This window comes from Muscardinus avellanarius (assembly GCF_963383645.1).
Source record: "Muscardinus avellanarius genome assembly, chromosome: 7".
Lineage (NCBI taxonomy): Eukaryota > Metazoa > Chordata > Mammalia > Rodentia > Gliridae > Muscardinus > Muscardinus avellanarius.
Window position 1 is genome coordinate 12,714,562 of NC_137793.1, and position 19,059 is coordinate 12,733,620.

A 19,059-nucleotide genomic window follows, 5' to 3' on the forward strand; every position below is an offset into this window, starting at 1 on the left:
ACACACACACAGCCCGGTGTGGTGGTGCACGGTTATAATCCCAGCATTCGGGAGCCTGAGACCAGAGGATCGAGGTTCACGGACAGCCTCAGCTACTTATTGAGGTCCTCCACAACTTAGTGAGACCCTGTTTCAAAATAAAGAATAAAAAAAAAATAGGGCTGGGGGTGTAGCTCCGGAGGTAGAATGCCCCTGGGGTCCATCTCCAGACCCGCAAAAAATAATAATAATAATAATACACATACACACTGCGCACGCACACACAGACACACACACACACAGACACACACACACAGACACACACACACACACACACACACACACACACACACACACACACACTTTGAAAGCCTTTTATTTATCCTGGCCAGACGTGAAGCAACAGCACGTGTAACCAAGGTGACCGAGCGGAAGTGGAGGGCGAGGGGAGGGGCAGGAGGCTGTCCAGCTAGCACTCGCTGCTCTGCTCGGGAGGCCCGGGCCCCCCTCCATCCTCACGCCACCCCATTGCTTCACAGCCCCAGGAGGCATTTTCGGTAAAGCATCTGCACCTCTGAGGGAACCGTTTCAACACAGGGTGGACCGCAACGCAAAGACAGCACTGTGGTCAGGTCCCCTCCTGCCCAAGCCTTGCTCCAGGAGAACGAGGTCACACCCAGGGACGGCGGCCCCCGGCCCCAGGACTCTCCTCTGAGCAAATGTCTCTGCAGAACTCAGCTACAGCGGCCAGGCACCCACAGTGACCGCCGGTCCCCCGTCCTGGCCATGCTCCGGAGCCCTCCAGACACCCCACAGACAGCCAGGGCCTGGTTACGCCCAGGTCCATGAAGTTCTCCCCTCCGGCTGACATCCTGGTAGCACCACACCCTCACACCTGGACGGGGTCCCCTCGCTCCCCCACTGTCTCTGGGCAGGGTCATGTCACGCCCGCCACCTTCTGTGCTAATAAGTGTGACTCAGGGATCGCTTCTTTCTTTTGCCCTGGGTTTCTACTCTTGGTTTTTCTTTTTGCTACCTTGGGGATGGAAGCCAGGGCGTGTTAGGCCAGAGCTCGACCACTGAGCTGAGTGAGCCCAGGCCCAGGGTCACCACTCACAGGTGGCTCTTACTCCCAGCCCTGCCTCCCATTTCTAGATTCCTTCTGGTGGTTTCTCCTGGACCACTTGACTCGAATGCGGAGTCCAAAAAGATAGTAAGGTAACCACTAACACTATGCCCCGGCCAGGATGCTGCTAATGTCTATCTATGGTCCAGGGTTTCTCAAAGGGTGGTCAGCCGGGCGTGGTGGTGCACACTTGGAATCCCAGTACTTGGGAAGCTGAGACAGGAGGATTGCAGGTGTTATTACAGCCTCAGCTACTTAGTGAGGCCCTTTGTAACTTAGTGAGACCCTGTTTTTTTGTTTTGTTTTATACAGACAATGGAACCCCGTGGCATTCTACCTTTAACCTATACTCCAGCCCTATTATTTATTTTTAATAATATTTTATATATATTTTTATTTGTGCATTGTGGTCATACATCTTAATAGGGCACAAGATGGTGGAGGCACACATCACACATAACCCAATTAGCCCTTACCCAATTCCGGCCCCATTCCTCCCACCAGCCTATATTTTACTCTTTATTTTGAAACAGGGTCTCTTATAAGTTGCAGAGGGCCTGACTAAGTAGCTGTGGCTGCCCCAGAACCTACCTCCTGTCTCAGCTCCTAAGTACTAAGATCACAAGCTCCACCATACCTGGCTTGTGAGACACTGTTTCAAAATAAAAAAAAACAGGACTCAGAGGTAGAATACCCCTGGGTTCAACCCCCAGCCATGCAAAAATAAATAAATAAATAAATAAATAAATAAATAAATAAGACAGTTAGTTGACTACATGCATTAGAATCTCCTGGAACCCCTTTTAAAACTCCCTCTAAGCCAGGTGTGGTGGTGCACATCTGTAATCCCAGGACAAAGGTAAAGAAGTTTGTTATGTTCAAAATCCGGGGCTTGCACAGAGCTCGGCACACAGTTGCTCAACAGAAACGTGCCGTATAGAAAATGAACAGGTGCTGACAGTCAAGAACTGTGCGCCGGGTCAGTGGGTTGACGCGACCTTTCTCATCTGCAGAAGCTTCAGTAATCAAATGAGATAACGTGCTCAAGGCCCCTGGACGTCCCAGGCACCGGGACACAGCAGCTCCCTTCACGGAGGGCAGCCCGTCCTTCGAGATTACAAGGCACTAACATTTCTGAGATTCTCCAGGAAGAATCTCCAGGAAAAACGTGCACTGTAAAGAAATGCCGATCAAGCTCAGCTCTGGGGCTACTTGTTCCAAGAGGGGAGTAACGTGACATTTCACTCGGGTCTAACTGGTCCTCTTGACCCTAGTGCCAGAACCTCGCGAGTCCCCAGTCCTCCTCCTGGCTCCGGGTCACTGCCCTGGATCATTGCCCTGGATCGCTGTATCATCAGATGACTGGGTTTATTTCCAAGGAGCTGGGCCCCCTCCCACAGGTCTCCTGCTCTCAGAATTTAAACTTCCAGGGAGACCCAGTATCCCCAAAGCCAGTGCTTCTGGTCCATTCCCTGCCCTTCCCTCAGTCCCCAAACCAGCCCTCGCCGCCCTCCTCCAGATGTGTGGCCATTGCAAGTGCCCTTGGCCCTGGCAGGACTTCCTCCTCCGGTTTCTCTGCCTCTGCTCTTTTTCTAAACCTTTATCCAACAACACACCCTCTTTTTGGGGAGGAGAATATTTAAGATTGAACCCAGAGGCATTCTACCTCGGAGCTACATCCCCAGCCCTTTATTTTTTAGTTTTGTGGTACTGGGGATGGAACCCAGGAACATTCCACAAGTAGCTCGGGTACCCCCGGCCCTATTTTTTATTCTTTATTTTGAAATAGTGTCTCACTGAGTTGCAAAGGGCCTCACTAAGTAGCTGAGGCAGTCTGAGAACCATGATCCTCCTGTCTCAGCTTCCCAAATGCTGGGATTACAAGCACACCACCACACCCGGCCTATATTTTATTTTGAAACAGGATCTCGCTAAGTTGCTGAGGTTGGCCTCAAACCCGTGCTCCTCCTGTCTCAGCCCCCTAAGTTCTGGGACTATAGGTGTGTGCCACCCTGCACAGCTAACAGTTCCTGTCTAAAGCTTTTCAAGATAAAGGGGCAGGGTGTGGGGGCACATGCTTGTAATCCCCGTGCTTGGGAGGCGGAAACAGGAAGATCGCGATCACGCAGGTTCGAAGCCAGCCGTGCTGGCTTAAGAGACCCTGTTTTCAAATAAAAATATAAAATAGGTCTGGGAGTGTAGCCCAGAGGTAGAAGGGTTTCTAGGAACCCCGGTACCACCAAAATAAATAAATAAATAAATAAATAAATAAATAAATAAATAAATAGATCTGGCTTTTGGTACAGTGATTATCAGTGTGAGCTTTGGGGCAGGTTGCCCACTAGCTGTGTGGTCTCTGCTAAGTTATTTAACTGTGAACTTAGCATGTTGGATCTGTAAAATTGAGATTGTTATAGGACCTTTTACAAGAGATTGCTCAGCTACTAGCAGAGAACACAAGCTCTTAGCACATGGTACGCACCCACCTATTAAAGGTAGATCATCATTACCAGCCACTATGGCCATAAGGTAGCTGTAAGGGGCTTTCCAGGGCGATGTCCTCAGCTATGGTAAGGACCCCCAGGGAAGTCTGGGTGGTGGTTTCTCCTGGCAGAACCTCCCACGGCACCGCGGGTTATAGATGGGTTTGTTAAAGGACTGCATGACTAAGCCATGTTCCAGTTGGATCTGGGATATCCCCAAGGGCACATGTGTGAAAGGCCTGGTCCCTGGCCCAGAGGGGTTGAGAGGTAGGGATCTGGGGAACTGACTGGATTCTGCGAGTGCTAGCCTCATCAGGGGATTCACCCACTGAAGAGTTCCTGGATGAAGGGGCTGTTAGGAGGTGGCACCTACTGGGAAAAGTAGACCCTGGGTATGTGCCCTGGAAGGGTACATCTTGTCCCACCACGACCTTCTGCCATGACCACACAGCTAGTGGGCACCCTGCTCCAAAGCTCACACTGATAATCACTGTACCAAAAGCCAGATCCCTTTATCCTTTTTTTTTTTTTTTTTGGTGGTACTGGGGTTCCTAGAAACCCTTCTACCTCTGGGCTACACTCCTAGACCTATTTTATAATTTTATTTGGAAACAGGGTCTCTTAAGCCAGCACGGCTGGCTTCAAACCTGCATGATTGCGATCCTCCTGCTTCCGCCTCCCAAGCATGGGATTACAAGCGTGCGCCCCCACGCCCTGCCCCTTTATCTTGAAAAGCTTTAGACAGGAACTGTTAGCTGTGCAGGTCACAGCTGCTTCCGCCGGCCGATCATGAATCGAACCCTCTGAAACCATGAGCCAAAAGCCACCTTTTCTCCCAGAAGTTGACTGTCCCGGCTATAGTGTCACAGTAATGAAAGCTGATCATCTAGACAGTCTACCTAGCAGTGCAGGCACGGAGTGTCACCCAGCCAAGGGGATGGACCAAGGAAATAAGCCCAAACTCTGCCTCCTCCAGGCTTCAGGCTGCTGTGTGGCCAGGATGCGGAGCCCCCTCTCCAGATGTGCTCCTTGGGGGATCTCCGGAAAGATGTCTCTAGTTGTCTGACAAAATTTCCTCCCAGAGCCTGGTGTGGTGGCGCACACCTGTAGTCTCAATACTTAGGAGGCTGAGACAGGAGGACTGCAGATTTGAGAACAACCTCAGCAACTTAGCTAGATCTGTTTCAAAAAATAAAAAATAATAGAGAGCCGGGCGTGGTGGTGCACGCTTGTAATCCCAGCATTAGGGAGGCTGAAACCTGAAGGATTACAGTTCACGGACAGCCTCAGCTAACTTAGTGAGGCCCTCTGCAACTCAGTGAAACCCCATTTCAAAATAAAGAATAAAAAATAGGGCAGGGAGGATAGCTCGGAGGTCGAATGTCTCTGGGGTCCATCCCCAGACCTGCAAAAAAAAAAAAAAAAAAAAAAAAAAAAAAAAAAAAAAAGGGCTGGGAGTGCAGCTTGGAGGTAGAACACCTCAAGGTTCAATCATGCCCAGTACAAAAAGAGAGGAAAAAAGGAAGAAAGTCCCCCTAGAAACAACTTTATGGCCCATCTTAGAAAATATCATGAGAAACAAACTGAATTATTAAGGTATAATGGGGAATTATTTCTTCATTCCTTATTTTTCCTTTTTTTTTTTTTTTTTTTTTGGTACTGGGGATTGAACCCAGAACCATTCTACCTCTAAGCTACACCCCCAGCTCAATTTTTTTTCTCCTTTGGAACTAGGGTCTCACTAGGTTGCTGAGGGCCTCCCTAAGTCACCGAGGCTGGCTTTGGACCCGCGACCCTCCTGTCTCAGCCTCTCAAGTACTGGGATCACAAACGTGTGGCACCACGCCCGGCTAATGGGGCCTTCTTTCTGCAACTGGGCTTAGGAAAAGAAAAGTGTAAACACAGGAAAAGAAAATGATAAGGCAAATGTGTTAAGTGTCCACCAAACTGTAAACTCGGCTTGCAACTCTCTCCTAAGTTTGAAATAATTTAAGAACCGAGAGTTCACTCAAAAGGAGAGACTGACAGTCCATCGCTGCTTCCTGTCTTGCTGGGGGACCGCCCTGGCTGTGAGGGATGTTGTGTTTCACCATCGATCGCCCAGGTGTGCGGGAGCTTCTCTGCCTCGTGTGTACCTTGGCTCCGGTCACACTCTGGGGACGGCAGATGGCGAGGCTTGGAGGCCCCCGCTCTCCCACTTCACGGGGGCTCGGGCTATGTACTTAAGCTCCTGGGGCTGTTTCTCCACCAGCAAGGTGGAGTTACAGGCAGCAATACACCTGCCCACCAGACTGCTGAGACTGGGATGTCCAGAAAGACAAGGCGTGCGTGGTGTGCGTGCCCAGCGGAGGGCCCTGGAGCAACCGTGACCAGCTGAGAAAGGGCAGTCGTGAGCCTGCCAGCTAGGAGGGCAATCAGATGGCATCGGGTGATCGTGGAAGACAGTGTCCAAGTACAGGCTGTGCTAAGTGTTTAGGAATCATGGGGAGTCTGAGAACACATCGTGAGGGGCTCAGCCCTGAGCTTGTCGGTGAGCCGGGGACGGCCGTGCGCAGCGAGCGAGACCAAAGCCCGTTTGCAAATGGTTAAAGCACTTTATAATCCTACGGGGGTAAGAGTAGGAGACGGGGCAGGTCAAATCAGAACCGGATGCTTCTCAGGGTGAGTGTACCGGCTTCTCTGAAGATCAGTGGCATGGAGAGAAAAAAAAAAAAACATATGGGTATGGCAGGGGAAGGGGCCATTAGAGAGCAAAATAATTAGGACACATTAAAAAAAAAAAAAAAAAAAAAAAGGAGCCGGGCGTGGTGGAGCATGCTGTTTGTAATCCCAGTATTCTGGAGGCTGAGACTGGAGGACCGCGATTCGCGGATAGCCTCAGCTACTTAGGCCCTCCGCAATTTATTAAGACCCTGTTTCAAAATAAAGAATAAAAAATAGGGCAGGGGGTTTAGCTTGGATGTCAAATGTCTCTGGGTTCAATCCCCAGGCCCGGAAAAAAAAGGGATGCATAGCCGGGCGTGGTGGAATGTGCTTGTAACCCCAGCATTTGGGAGGCTGAGACAGGAAGATCTGGGTTTGCAGCAAGTCTCAGCTACTTAGTGAGGCCCTTTGCAACTCAAAATAAAGAAGAAAAAATAGGGCTGGGGGTGTAGCTCAGAAGTAGAATGCCCCTGGGTTCTATCCCCAGTACCGCAAAAAAAAAAAAAAAAAAAAAAAAAAAAAAAAAAAAAAAAAAAAGCATAGACCTTATCTGGATTACGATGTGAACAAATCACCTATAAAAGGTTGTGGGTTTTTGTTATTTTAAGAGATGGGGTCTCGCTGTGTTGCCCAGGCTGGCCTTGAACTCCTGTGCTCCAGGGATTTTCCTGCCTCAGCGTCCAGGGTAGCCGGGTCTGCAGGGGCTTATCACCAAGTCTAGCTAACTACAGAGGCCATTTTTTTTTTTTTTGAGACAATTCAATATGGGATGGACAACAGAAGATATCAATAAGTTTCTGGCAATTCTGTTAGGTGTGATAATGGCAGCGTTACACTTTTAAAAAGCCTTACCTGTTACTTGATATTTAAGGCTGGGGAAGGAATGAATCAGATACTGAACCTGGGTGGGGGGCCCCGGGAGAAATCACTCTACTTAATTTTCTCTACTTTTATTATTTATTTCTTTATTATTTATTTTTTATTTATTTATTTTGTGGTACTGGGGATGGAACTCAGAGGAATTCTACCTCCCAGCCCTATTATTTTTTATTTTGAAACAGGGTCTCACTAAGGGCCTCACTAAGTAGCTGAGGCTGTCTGTAAAATACAATCCTCCTGTCTCAGCCTACCAAATGCTGGGATTACAAGCATTCGCCGCCATGCTCAGCTTTACTTTTAAATAACATTTAGAAATTTCTATAATAAAAAGTTAAGAAAAAAAAACAGTGGTTAACTCCAGAAAGTCAGAGGTACTCTCAATTGTTTCAATTTTTTTTTTTTTCAGAACTAGGGATGGAACCCAGAGGAATTCTACCTCAAAGCTATACCCCCAGCCCTATATTTCAGTCTTTTTATTTTTTGAAACAGGGTCTCACTGAGTTGCTGAGGGCCTCACTAAGTAGCCAAGGCTGTCCGCGAACCGCGATCCTCCGGTCTCTGCCTCCCGAATGCTGGGATTACAAGTGTGCGCCACCACGCCCGGCATTGTGAATATTTTATGATGACCACGAATATAAACTGCGGTGCAGGAAAAGGCTGCCGACCATGCCATGGCATATCTGATGACTCCATCATCCTTCAATATATGGATGGACCACAGTGGAACCAGCTCCGTTTTGATGGACACTGAAGCTTATTCCAACTCTGCCTTGCAATAACCGACGCGATCCATCCCTAAGGCTTCTGTTTTGTACGCTGTCCTCCCTCCTCGTCTCCGCCCAACCCCCACCCAGTCACCAGGTGACCACTTCTGGACTAGGTAGCCGGTCGAACAGTGTAGATGTCCCTCTCGGACGGACAAGCCCGGGTTCTTTCACCATCTGTTCCAACGACCTGAAAAGGACCCAGTGCCTCAGGGCAATTCAAATTACACCTCCAAAGGATTCTGTTACCAAGTGGCACCAGCTGGAGGGCGGGCAGGAGCGGCATACGCTGTGATGCCAGGCCTACGAGGGGCAGGAGTTTTCCAGGCAGGTCCCCTCAACAGCCCTCACCCAGCCCCACACAGGAGTCTCGGGCTAGTTCCCTGATGCGGACAGGGGTCCACGGATTGTGAAAAGGATTAGAGAAGGCCCTTTCCCTTGTCTGTCCATCCTCTAGTGGCTTTCCTGCTCTGGGTTCCTAATCTTTCTAAACACAGTCAATGAGATATCTGTGTGTATGTGTGTGTGTGTGTGTGTGTGTGTGTGTGTGTGTGTGTATGTGTTGCCAGTAATTGAACTCAGGGGTATTCTTTCTAACTCCAAGCTACATCCTCAGCCCTATTTTTTTATTCTTTATTTTGAAACAAGATCTCACTAAGTTGCTGAGGGACTCACTAAGTAGATGAGGCTGGCCGTGAACCTGTGATCCTCCGGTCTCAGCCTCCCAAGTACTGGGATTACAAGGGTGCACCACAATGCCTGGCTACGAGGCACCATCCAACTTGTTCACCCCCCCCCCCCCATTGAATGTTGGATGTGTCTAATGTACCAGTTAATCTTACAGAGCACCCTGGTGGTGGTTCTTGCCCCGGATCTGTAAATATCCTCATAGGAATAAATTCCAAAAATGGAATTGCTGGTCACACAGTATGATTTTTAAAACTTTGCATGTCAGCTTAACTAATAAATTCCCAAGAAGTTGTACCGTTTTACACTTGCACCAGTGGTATGGCAAAATGCCTGCTTCCTGGTGACTTTGCTGGTTCTGGATATAATTCTTAAAAAATAAATAGTAGCTGCACACACTTGTAATCTCAGTACTTGGGAGGCTGAGACAGGAGCAGGTTGGAGGAAGCCTCAGCAAGTTGTGAGACCTTGTTTCAAAATAAATGAATAAAATAAAGCCCGGCATGGTGGCGCACACTTCTAATCCCAGTACAGGGAGGTTGAGACAGGAGGATCGCAGATTCACAGCCAGGATCAGCTATTTAGTGAGGCGATCTGCAACTTAGTGAGACCCTGTTTCAAAAATAAAGAATAAAAAATCAGCCTGGGGGTGTAGCTTGAAGGTAGAAGGCCCCTGACTTCTATATCCCAAGTCCCAAGAAAAAAAAAAGTGCCATTCAAAAGTGATGTAGTACACACAGTTAAAGCAAAAATTAAGTTACAGAAGTATCAAAAGAAGGTATCACCCTTCCCTGCCCCTGACAGTTCTTTCAGTTTTACAGAACTGTATTATAAATTGTACTTACAATTTTTAAAGTGTGCAAATGAAGTGCTATATATTTTTTAAAAATCTACATTATTAAATGCAAATGTTAAAATAATGAAATGATAAAGCAAAGTGTGTAAATTATACTAGCGCTTGTGTCAAAACACACACAATTTGTGCACCATACAACTCAGAGGATTCATGAGAAACTGAGATCAACACAAGAACAGAAGCAAACCTTTTCACTATCCTTTTATATAGCATTTTACAAACCATGTCCATGTGTCATCTACCCCAAACAAACACAGTCTGTTATTGCTAATTTTTTGCTAGTATACAACAATTGGGAATTAGGTAGAGAGAATAATGTGAAAAGATGAATATGGGAAATAAAACAAAATTTTAAGATAATAATTTCTGTGTGTGCATGCATGGAAGAGAAAGAGACCACACACACACACACACACACACACACACACACACACACACACACACACACCCCGGGGATTAAACCCAATAGCACTGCACCACTGAGCTACCCCCCAACCCATTTTATTTGTAGTTTCAAAGCAGGGTCTCCCGAGGTTGCTGCAAGTCTGCTGCATTGCTAAGGCTGTCCTCAGACTTGTGATTCTCCAGCCTCAGCCTCCCAAGTAGTGAAATGCCATGCCCAGGTGATATTTCCTATGTTTACTAAAAACAAACAAACAAAAATTCTAAAATAAAAATGCCTTGTGACCGCATGCTTACATAAAAACAGACATCAAACGTCAACAGAGATCATTTTCAAGTAGTGGGACTAGGAGGGGAATCTTACTTTCCTCTGTTTGCTTGTATTTATTTTTGTAGGTTCCTTAACAATGTGTGTGTGTGTGTGTGTGTGTGTGTGTGTGTGTAACACAACCCACGCTGTCGCTCCTTCTGCCAGGTGCTCAGATACACTGGAGAACTGTCGGTGGAGAACTGTCGGCTGTGATCCCTTTGGCCAAGGGCTGAGCGATTTAGGAAGACAAAGGAGTGAAGGGCAGGGCTCCGGGCCAGCTCCCGGCCCTCCCTCCCCAGAGCACAGGCTTCCCCAGATGACCTGGTGCCAGCCTTGCCCTTCCTCACCCGCTCTGGAGGCCCGGAGGTTGACTAGGTGCACATGCGCGCGCGCGCGCACATACACACACACACACACACACACACACACACACACACACACACACACACACACACGTCCACCCCACTCCCTTCTCCCTTCCCTGGGCCACCTGGGAGGCAGGTGCTACAGATCAAAAGAAACCTTTGACCCTAAGTCCGCTTCTTCCACCGTGATAGCGTCTCACCTGCGCGACCTGCGTGCGCACACAGCGTGCTTTGCTATTTAGTGCCAAGCCGTCATTTGATTTTGCCGTTAGTGTCTTTCAAGCTACGGGGGGGGGGAGGCCCCGGAGTCAGGAGCCTCAAGGCCACAGCCACCTTAAGTGACAGCTCCCGACCCCATGTGCAGCTTTCGGTTCTTCTCCATCCGTCTTCCATCCAGGCTGGGTAAGCTTTCTGGGGCAGCTCAATGACCTTTGCAATTTGGCGTGTTCCTTGTACGTGATCCTCCGGGTCTCAGCCTCCCAAATGCTGGGATTATAAGTGTGGGCCACCAACGCCTGGCTTGCTGAATTTGGGAGGATCACAGGTTCAAGGACAGCTTCAACAAAAATTTAGGGAGACCCTGTTTCAAAATAAAAATAGAATAGGGCTGGGGGTGTAGCTCAGAGATAGAATGCCTCTGGGCTCAATCCCCAGTACTAAAATATAATAATAATTTAGCTGGGAAATGGTGGCGCATGCTCGTAATCCCAGCATTTGGGAGACTGAAACAGGAGGATCGCGGTTTGCAGACAGCCTCAGCTACTTAGTGATGCCCTTTGCAACTTAGTGAGACCCTGTTTCAAAATAAAGAATAAAAAACAGGGCAGGGGGTATAGCTTGGAGGTCAAATGCCCCTGCGTTCCATCCCCAGTCCCACAAAACAAAACAAAACAAAACAAAAAATGGCCTTGGGAGGGATCCATTTTTAACCTCAAGCCCTCCAAAAATCTTCCAGGTCAGAAAGTCTTAAATCACAGTGGTGCGGGATTCCTTAGCCATTTTCTTTTCTTAGCAACACACGCACTCCCTCCTACTGGGAGAGTAAGAACTCTGTGTCAAATGAGCACAAGCCAGAAGAAAACAAGAGAAAGTCCTATTTCTGCAGCTCATCTGGCGATAAAACCCAAGAAAAAATAAATGCAACCAGGGCTCAATGTTCCTAAGATCCTCAAGCCGTACTTTGGTCCTGGCCATAAACCTGCCCTTGTGGGTAACTGGTTTTCCAAGCCCCCGCCCAGTATTATCCGGGAGCAGTGTGCAGGTGTGCAGGACACCAGCCAGGTGTCCTCCCCTGGGTCCTGTGCCCAACATCACAGCGAACGCTGTGCATGAACCAGGCGGGATGCAGGGCAAGTGACCTGACCTAGGCTCCTGGGAAGGGCTCTGCACAGCCATTCCACGTGTGCGGAGGTCCACGGGGCCTGATCCCTTCCTCCATATCTGTACCTGCATCTGGTGCCTCAGTGGTCCCAACTCTACCTAGAAATGCCAAAGCACAAAGCCCACACACGCTTGCAAGGTGCTCACGGACTAGTGGTCAGGCAGAGGGAAGAGAGGCCAGACAGCCAGAAGGATGGGGAAGTGTCATCCCCTGCCCTGACTACTTCGTGGGGACTCCAGACTTGCCCAAACCTGTTCATTCTTGGACTCAAGACTTTCTACACACAGGTGGATGCATCTTTCTGAAGAAAAAAAATGGTTCCAGGTTTTAATCTGGATACTCATGGTAGCATAGACCTGGTTATCAGAAAAAATACCAGTAACAAAGCCGGGCATATTGGTGTAGGCTTGTAATCCCAGCATTCGGGAGGCTGAGACAGGAGAATCGCGGTTCACAGACAGCCTTGGCTACTTTGTGAGGCCCTCCGCAACTTAGTGAGACCCTGTTTCAAAATAAAGAATAAAAAATATGGCAGGGGTGTAGCTTGGAGTTGAATGCCCCTGGGTTCCATCTCCAGACCCGCAAAAACAAAAAACAAAACAAAGAATAAAAATAGGAATGGGGTGTAGCTTGGGGGTACAATGCCCCTAGGTTCCATTGCCAGTATGGCCAAAAAACAACAACAACAACAAAAAAGACCAACACCAGTAACAGCCTCCTCCCTGTCACCTGGTGAGAATGATGTGCTCTTTCCTCACATTCAGTGAGGAAGGTCAAGGGGTACAGGGTAGCAAGTGAGAAACCTGGTTCCAACCAGGCGTGGTGGTGCACGCCCGTAATCCTAGTACTCGGGAGGCTGAGACAGGAGGATCACAGATTCTAGGACAGCTTCAGCAAGTAGTAAGACACATCAACCTAGTGAGACCTAGTTTCAAAAATAAACAAGCCGGGTGTGGTGGCACACACTTGTAATCTCAGTACTTGGGAAGCCGAGACAGGAGGATGCAGGTTCAAAGCCAGCCTCAGCAACTTAGTGACACCTGTTTAGAAAACAAAATAGGGCTGGAGGTGTAGCTTGGAGATAAAATGTCCCTGGGCTCAATTCCCAGTACCACCAGAAAGAAAAAGAGAGAGAGAGAGAGAGAGAGAGAGAGAGAGAGAGAGAGAGAGAGAGAGAGAGAGAGAGAAAGGCCGACCAGGTGCAGCAGTATCACTGGCATCCTCCCCAGCAGAAAGGCCCCAGAGGAGGAGCCAGAGGGAGGGTGGTTCCACAAGCTACAGGACCAGGAAGGCTGATGATCAAAGAAAGAATTGAAGCTGGGCGTGGTGGCACACGCTGGTAATTCCAGCATTTGGGAGGCTGAGACAGGAGGATAGGGGTTCGCAGACAGCCTCAGCTACTTAGGCCTTTTGCAACTCAGTAAGACCCTGTTTCAAAATAAAGAATAAAAAATAGGGCTGGGGGTATAGCTTGGAGGTAGAATGCCCCTGGGTTCTATCCCTAGTACTGCAAAACATAAATAAATAAATAAATAAACAAATAAATAAATACAATTGGAATTGAAGGGCTTGGCAGGGAGAGGTAGGTGGACAGGGGAGATGGAGATAATTCTCCAGAGACATTGGGGCCAGGGAAGGGTCCATGCCTCCCAATCACAAGTCGGATGCTTTTGCTAGGCTAGTGAAGACAGGTCTCCACTCTGGGGTCCCAGCCCTCAACAGGTACACTGCTTCTGGCAAACAACTATCTCTTTGGACTTCAATTCCATCGCTGGTCCAAAGGTCCAAAGAGCCAAGAATGTCTTTATTACAACGACAGCCAGTTACAGCTACGGACCCCGGGGCGGGTGGCCACACAGCCCAAGACTTATCCCGAGCACTCCCTACATGAAGCGGGTCACGGGCCTCCCACGCAGCCGTCAAGGGTGGAAACGCAGGGTGCCTGCCATGTACCTCGGCCTCCACGGTGAGGATCCTCCCACCAACCTTGCATTCCTACGGTGCATCGCTCCCCAGCTTATAGGAGCTTCAATGCACAGGTTCAAAGCCAGCCTCAGCTACTTAGGAGCCTGATTTATTCATCATCCCCCACACGCCGGGAAGCCTAATCTCGGCCCTGAACACCGCACAGGCCTATCCTCAAGGAGCACATAGTCTAGCGTGGAGGGAAAGGTAGCAAAGAAATAGTGAATGATTTCTGATACTGATGAACGCTATAAAGAAAACAAAGCAGATCTGACAGAGGAGAGGGAGTAATAAACTGGGGGGCAACCATGGTATAGACTGAGACTCGAAATAAGATTCCAAATAAAAGAGCCGATGCAGAGGCCCTAAGGCTGGGCGAGCTTGATCTGTCTAAGGAACAGACAGGCCGGTGTGGCTCAAAGCAACGAATGAAGCTGGGGCGCAGCTCAGGGATACAGTGCTTGCCTGGCGTGTGCCAGGCCCCGGGTTCGATCCCCTGCATGGAAGAGGAGGAGAAGGAGAAGGAGGAGGAGGAGGAAGAAGAGGAGGAGGAGGAGAGAATGAAGGGTACAGAGGGGAGCAGGAGACAATGCAGAAGAGTAGGTGAGGGCAGACGGTGCCAGGTGCCCCAGGGGTACACACCGGGAATTTTACCTGTAAGTGAAACAGGACGGCATTGAAGGAGGAGACACAATCTAAAATTCTGGCTACTATGGTAAGAAAGGCCCAGGCAGCCAGGTTTAAAAACAGAGAAGCCGCTCAGGGGTCTGCCGCCGTTACTAGTTTGCATCCAACACCAAGACCCACTTCCACAATGTTAGATTTTTATGCACTGATGGTAGAGGGGAATTTCCCATCTGATGAAAGTGGGGCTCCCACTGTCTTGGGGATCCCAGCTCTGCCTCCTGCCTCGGTCCTATGAGGATAAATGCTAGTGGTTTCTGACAATTACACAGCATTTTTGCAAACATACTTTGTATTTATATGGCAATGTTCATCAAAGAACAGGTGTCTACTTGTGTGCCAGACACTTGAAAAATCATCCTACCAAGGTAGGAATGCATTAGCAGAGTAGGTGTGTTTAATAAAAAATTACCCCGTCTGGGAGAAACAAAGGTCCAACTTTCATTCCTCAAGAAAGTAGAGCCTGCCGGGTGTGGTGGCGCACGCTTGTAATCCCAGCATTCGGGAGGCTGAGACAGGAGGATCACGGTTCGCGGACAGCCTCAGCTACTTAGTGAGACCCTGTTTCAAAATAGAGAATAAGAAATAGGGCAGGGGGTGTAGCTCAGAGGTAGAATGCCCCTGGGTTCCATCCCCAGACCCGCAAAAAAAAAAAAAAAAAAAAAAAAGCAGAGGCGAAGTGGGATCCTGGATTCCCTCCAGTCTACACTTCTCTTTGCAAACAATTGTTTGAAAAACTTCTTTCTCTTTGACAAGGGGGAAGAAACAGGAGAAAAACAATTAGCAGTATTTGGGGGAGGTGGGATATCATAAACACAGATACTTGGAATTTGACCTAATAAGACCAGCTTCAAGTCACAGGTGACCCTGGGCATGTTCTATTGCTAACCTGTAAAACTGGGACATTCCTGACTTCCTCATGGGGCGGCCAAGACTAAACTAATAAAGATGGCCCAGGTACAGCACAGGTCATGGGGAAATACCTTCTCTGCACAGCTGGAGGACTCCAGAGCACTTTTGTTTATAGGTAAAAGGCTGGCGCTTTTCAGGTAATTGAACTGAGTTTATATTGCTCTCAGAAATACTTTCCTCTAGGTCAAAGGCATTTCTCCCAAGCTTTGAGCAGAAACTAGGAACCGTGAACCAATCAGCCTTCACTAGCTCCATTCAGATACCACTTCCAGAAAAGGGCCCAGACCACACTCCGGGCCTAGCACCGCACACCACTGCCCCTGCTGATCGGAACCACCAAGGACTGGTGTTCTGCTCCAGATGGCTAATGGGCACACACTGTGGCCATTCTGCTCTGCAAAGATCAAAGCAACAGGGGAAGCCTACAGCACAGAAAAGCAACAGCAGACAGGCCAGGCCAGCAGGTAAAAGGAAAGAGAAGAGGAACCTTCATCAGGCTGGAGGGCAGCCGCTCCCGAGGAAGCTGGCGACTCTTTACGCAGAGTTCCTGGGACACGCAGTACAGGTGTGCTGAATATGGGCCCTGTCCAGGGCAGGGACCCCGGCACCCCCACTAGAAGACATCTCCCTCCACGTACTAGGTTGAATAGCACCACATTTGTGTTCACCTAGAACCTCAGAATGTGACCTTACTTGGAAACAGGGTTTTTTAGATGTGATTAAATTAGAATGAGGTCATCCTGCATGAGGGTGGGTGTGCTAAGAAGAGAAAAGAGAGATACAGACCCCGGGGGGATGGAGTGGACCGAGGGGACTAGGAGCCAGGGACTGCCAAGTTGCCACAGCTACCAAAACGAGAGAGAAACAAGCTGGGCATGGTGGTGCACGCCTGCAATCCCAGTAAGTGAGAGGCTGAGACAGGAGGATCGCGGGTGCAAAGACAGCTTCAGCAATTAAGCAAGACCCCCAGCAATTTGAGACCCCTGTTCCCAAATAAAAAGTAAAATTGGTCTTGGGGGTGTAGCTCAGAGGTAGAATGCCCTTGGGTTCAATCCCCAGCACCATTAAAAAGTCAGAAAAAGCCAGGTGTGATGGCACATGCCTGTAATCCCACCTTTTTGGGAGGCTAAGACAGGAGGATAGAGGTTTGCAGCCAGCCTCAGCTACTTGGGCCCTTTGCAACCGAGTGAGACCCTGTTTCAAAACAGAATAAAAAAACAGGGCTGGGGTTGTAGCCTGGAGGTAGAATGTCTCTGGGTTTCCATCCCCAGTACTGCAGAGAGAGAAAGAAAGAGAGACAGATAGACAGAAAGACAGAAAGGATGTTTCTGCCAACACCTCGATCTGGAACTTCAAGCCCTCCAGCTTGTGGTACTCTGTCGGGTGACCCTAGAAACCCCGCCACTCCACTGCGTCACACCTGCTCCCCAAATCCCCCTTACATCTCAGCCCAGGTGGTGTGGGAGGCCACACAGGCAATCTTCCCAGTCCTCCAGGGCCTCCCAGCTTCCCAAGGCCACCAGCACTTCTCTCTGGGTGGGAAGGAGGGCGCAGGATCACATTTCAGAGCCACTGGAGGCCGGCTGGCAGGGGAGTTTTGTTTTCTCTCTGGCTTTCTAGTTTTGTAGTCTTTTTCCATTAGGCCGGGGTTCCTTAAATTTCAGTTATTCAGTTCCATCCACATACATAAACGTGTATGTTTGTGTACACACATACATACACATAGATATTATGAGTGTGTGTGTGTGTGTGTGTGTATTTGACCGTAACTATACCTGCTTGGTACTACCATTTACATTTTTGTGTGTGCGCTAGAGATTGAACCCAGAGGGTGCTCTACTAATGAGCTACATCCCCAGAGCTTTTTTCCTTTCGAGATGGGGTCTCTGGAATTTGTTCAGGCTGGCCTCAAGCTTGTGATCCTCCTGCCTCAACCTCTCTATCTGTAAAATTTCTTTACATCGCGTTACTACTTTCACTTAAATAAACTTAACTTTAAGCAAGCACTTCACTACTGACAACAAAACAAAACAAAAAAAAAGTTTTAAAACGCTCTGCTACATTCTAAGTGGAAAAATCAGCTTCGTTCGTCTTATTCGGAACTTATGCACTCTGATAGCTATATCGGGTAAGTACCTTTAAATTTCCCATTAAAATGAATACACGATTTTTTTTAGTGGTCCATGCCTATGCCACTTAAAATAATAGGAGGTCTCAATATTATGGGAAATCCTGCTTTGAGGTATTAGTTGGCTGGAAGCTCAGGGCTCCTCATCAGAAAAACGCGAGCTAAGGGTCTCCACCCCCTCCAGTCTCCATCTCTGGCTCGGGAGAAGGTGGAGGCTGGAGTTTGGGAGAGCCGCCGGGAGTTACTTCTGAGTTCCCACGCGGGACGCCCTGGACACCCAGCCGAGAGCGAGAGACTTTAACCCCAAGTCCCGCGAGTGACCGGGGCGGGAGCGACTGACCTTCTCGCGCAGGGCGCAGTGGACGTCCGCCGCGACGCGCCCTTCCCACCAGGGCTCATCCATCACCGCGGCTGCCGGGCAGCGGGCGCGCGCCCTGCGGGGACACGGGCACCTCAGGACCCCGGCCGGCGCCCCTCCGGCCCCCGCTCGGCGGAGCTGGATGGGGGCGGCCCGGGTGCCCCGTCCCCTCTGCCCGCGGGAGACCCGGGGCCACCTGGAAGCTTGTGCAACCCGGGGCAAGACTTCTGATCTTCCCTTTTGCGAAAGTTGCACGGAAAGTTGCGGGCTCCGCGAGCTCGGCCGCGGCTGGGGCTCGCCTCCCCAACTCCTCCCCCGCCGCCCAGCCTTTGTCCTGCCCCACATCCTGCCCTCCAGCCGGGGCGCACTCACGCATCCCTCTCCGGGCGTGGGGACCGCGCTCCTCCCTGCGGCCGGCTGGCCTGGGGTCCTGGCCGCTGCCCCGCTGCCCCGCGCCCGCAGCCGGCTCGCCCGCCCTGCAGCGCCGGGTCCCGCCGCGGCTCGCAGCTGGGGCGCCCGGCCGCCCTCGTCGCTGGGGGAATTGGGGGCCGGGCCTCGCGCATGCGCCGCCAGCGCCCTGCGCCCTGGGGCGGGGGGCTGGGAATTGCAGCCTTTCTTTCCCCAGCGCGGCTCCGGCTTCCTGCCCGCCCTCCTGCCCGGCCCGGCGGAAAGCGCCTTCTCACCTCCCCCGAGATCGTGGGGGGCCCCCCGGGCAGCTCTCCGCCCGCGCCACCTGCGCGCACCACCCAGGGACCGCGCGCGCTGGACGCCCCCAAAAGTTCTGCCTGCGCGCGCCAGCCAGACACCTGCTTTTTCGGTCTATTTTATTCTTTCTTTCTTAAACGTGACCTGCCCAAAGCAGGTAAATTTCCAAACGACAGTTCAGTTCCCAAGCCACACCTCATTATCCAAGAGTTCCTCGTGCTAAAGGAGGTTCAGTTCAGGCCCGGCCGGGTGGGGCACACCTGTAATCCTGGGATTTGGGAGGGTGAGACCGGGGAATCGCAAGTTTGAGGACAGCCTCGGACCTGCGGCTAGACTCTCAGCAACCCAGGGGGTGCTGGGGGGTTTTGTTTT

General features: G+C 50.1%; 1 protein-coding gene across 2 annotated transcripts in view; it reads right to left on the minus strand.

Moving 5' to 3' along the window:
• Positions 1 to 18,027, minus strand: part of CCNJL (cyclin J like) — a gene marked incomplete at both ends in the record, with an annotated part of 56,079 nt that extends 38,052 nt beyond the window's left edge. For both annotated transcript variants that reach the window (XM_080699373.1, XM_080699372.1), the window contains one exon: positions 17,965 to 18,027. In XM_080699373.1, coding sequence (XP_080555499.1) covers positions 17,965 to 18,027 — 63 coding nt within the window. The remainder of the gene's footprint in view (positions 1 to 17,964) is intronic.
• Positions 18,028 to 19,059: the final 1,032 nt, after the last annotated feature.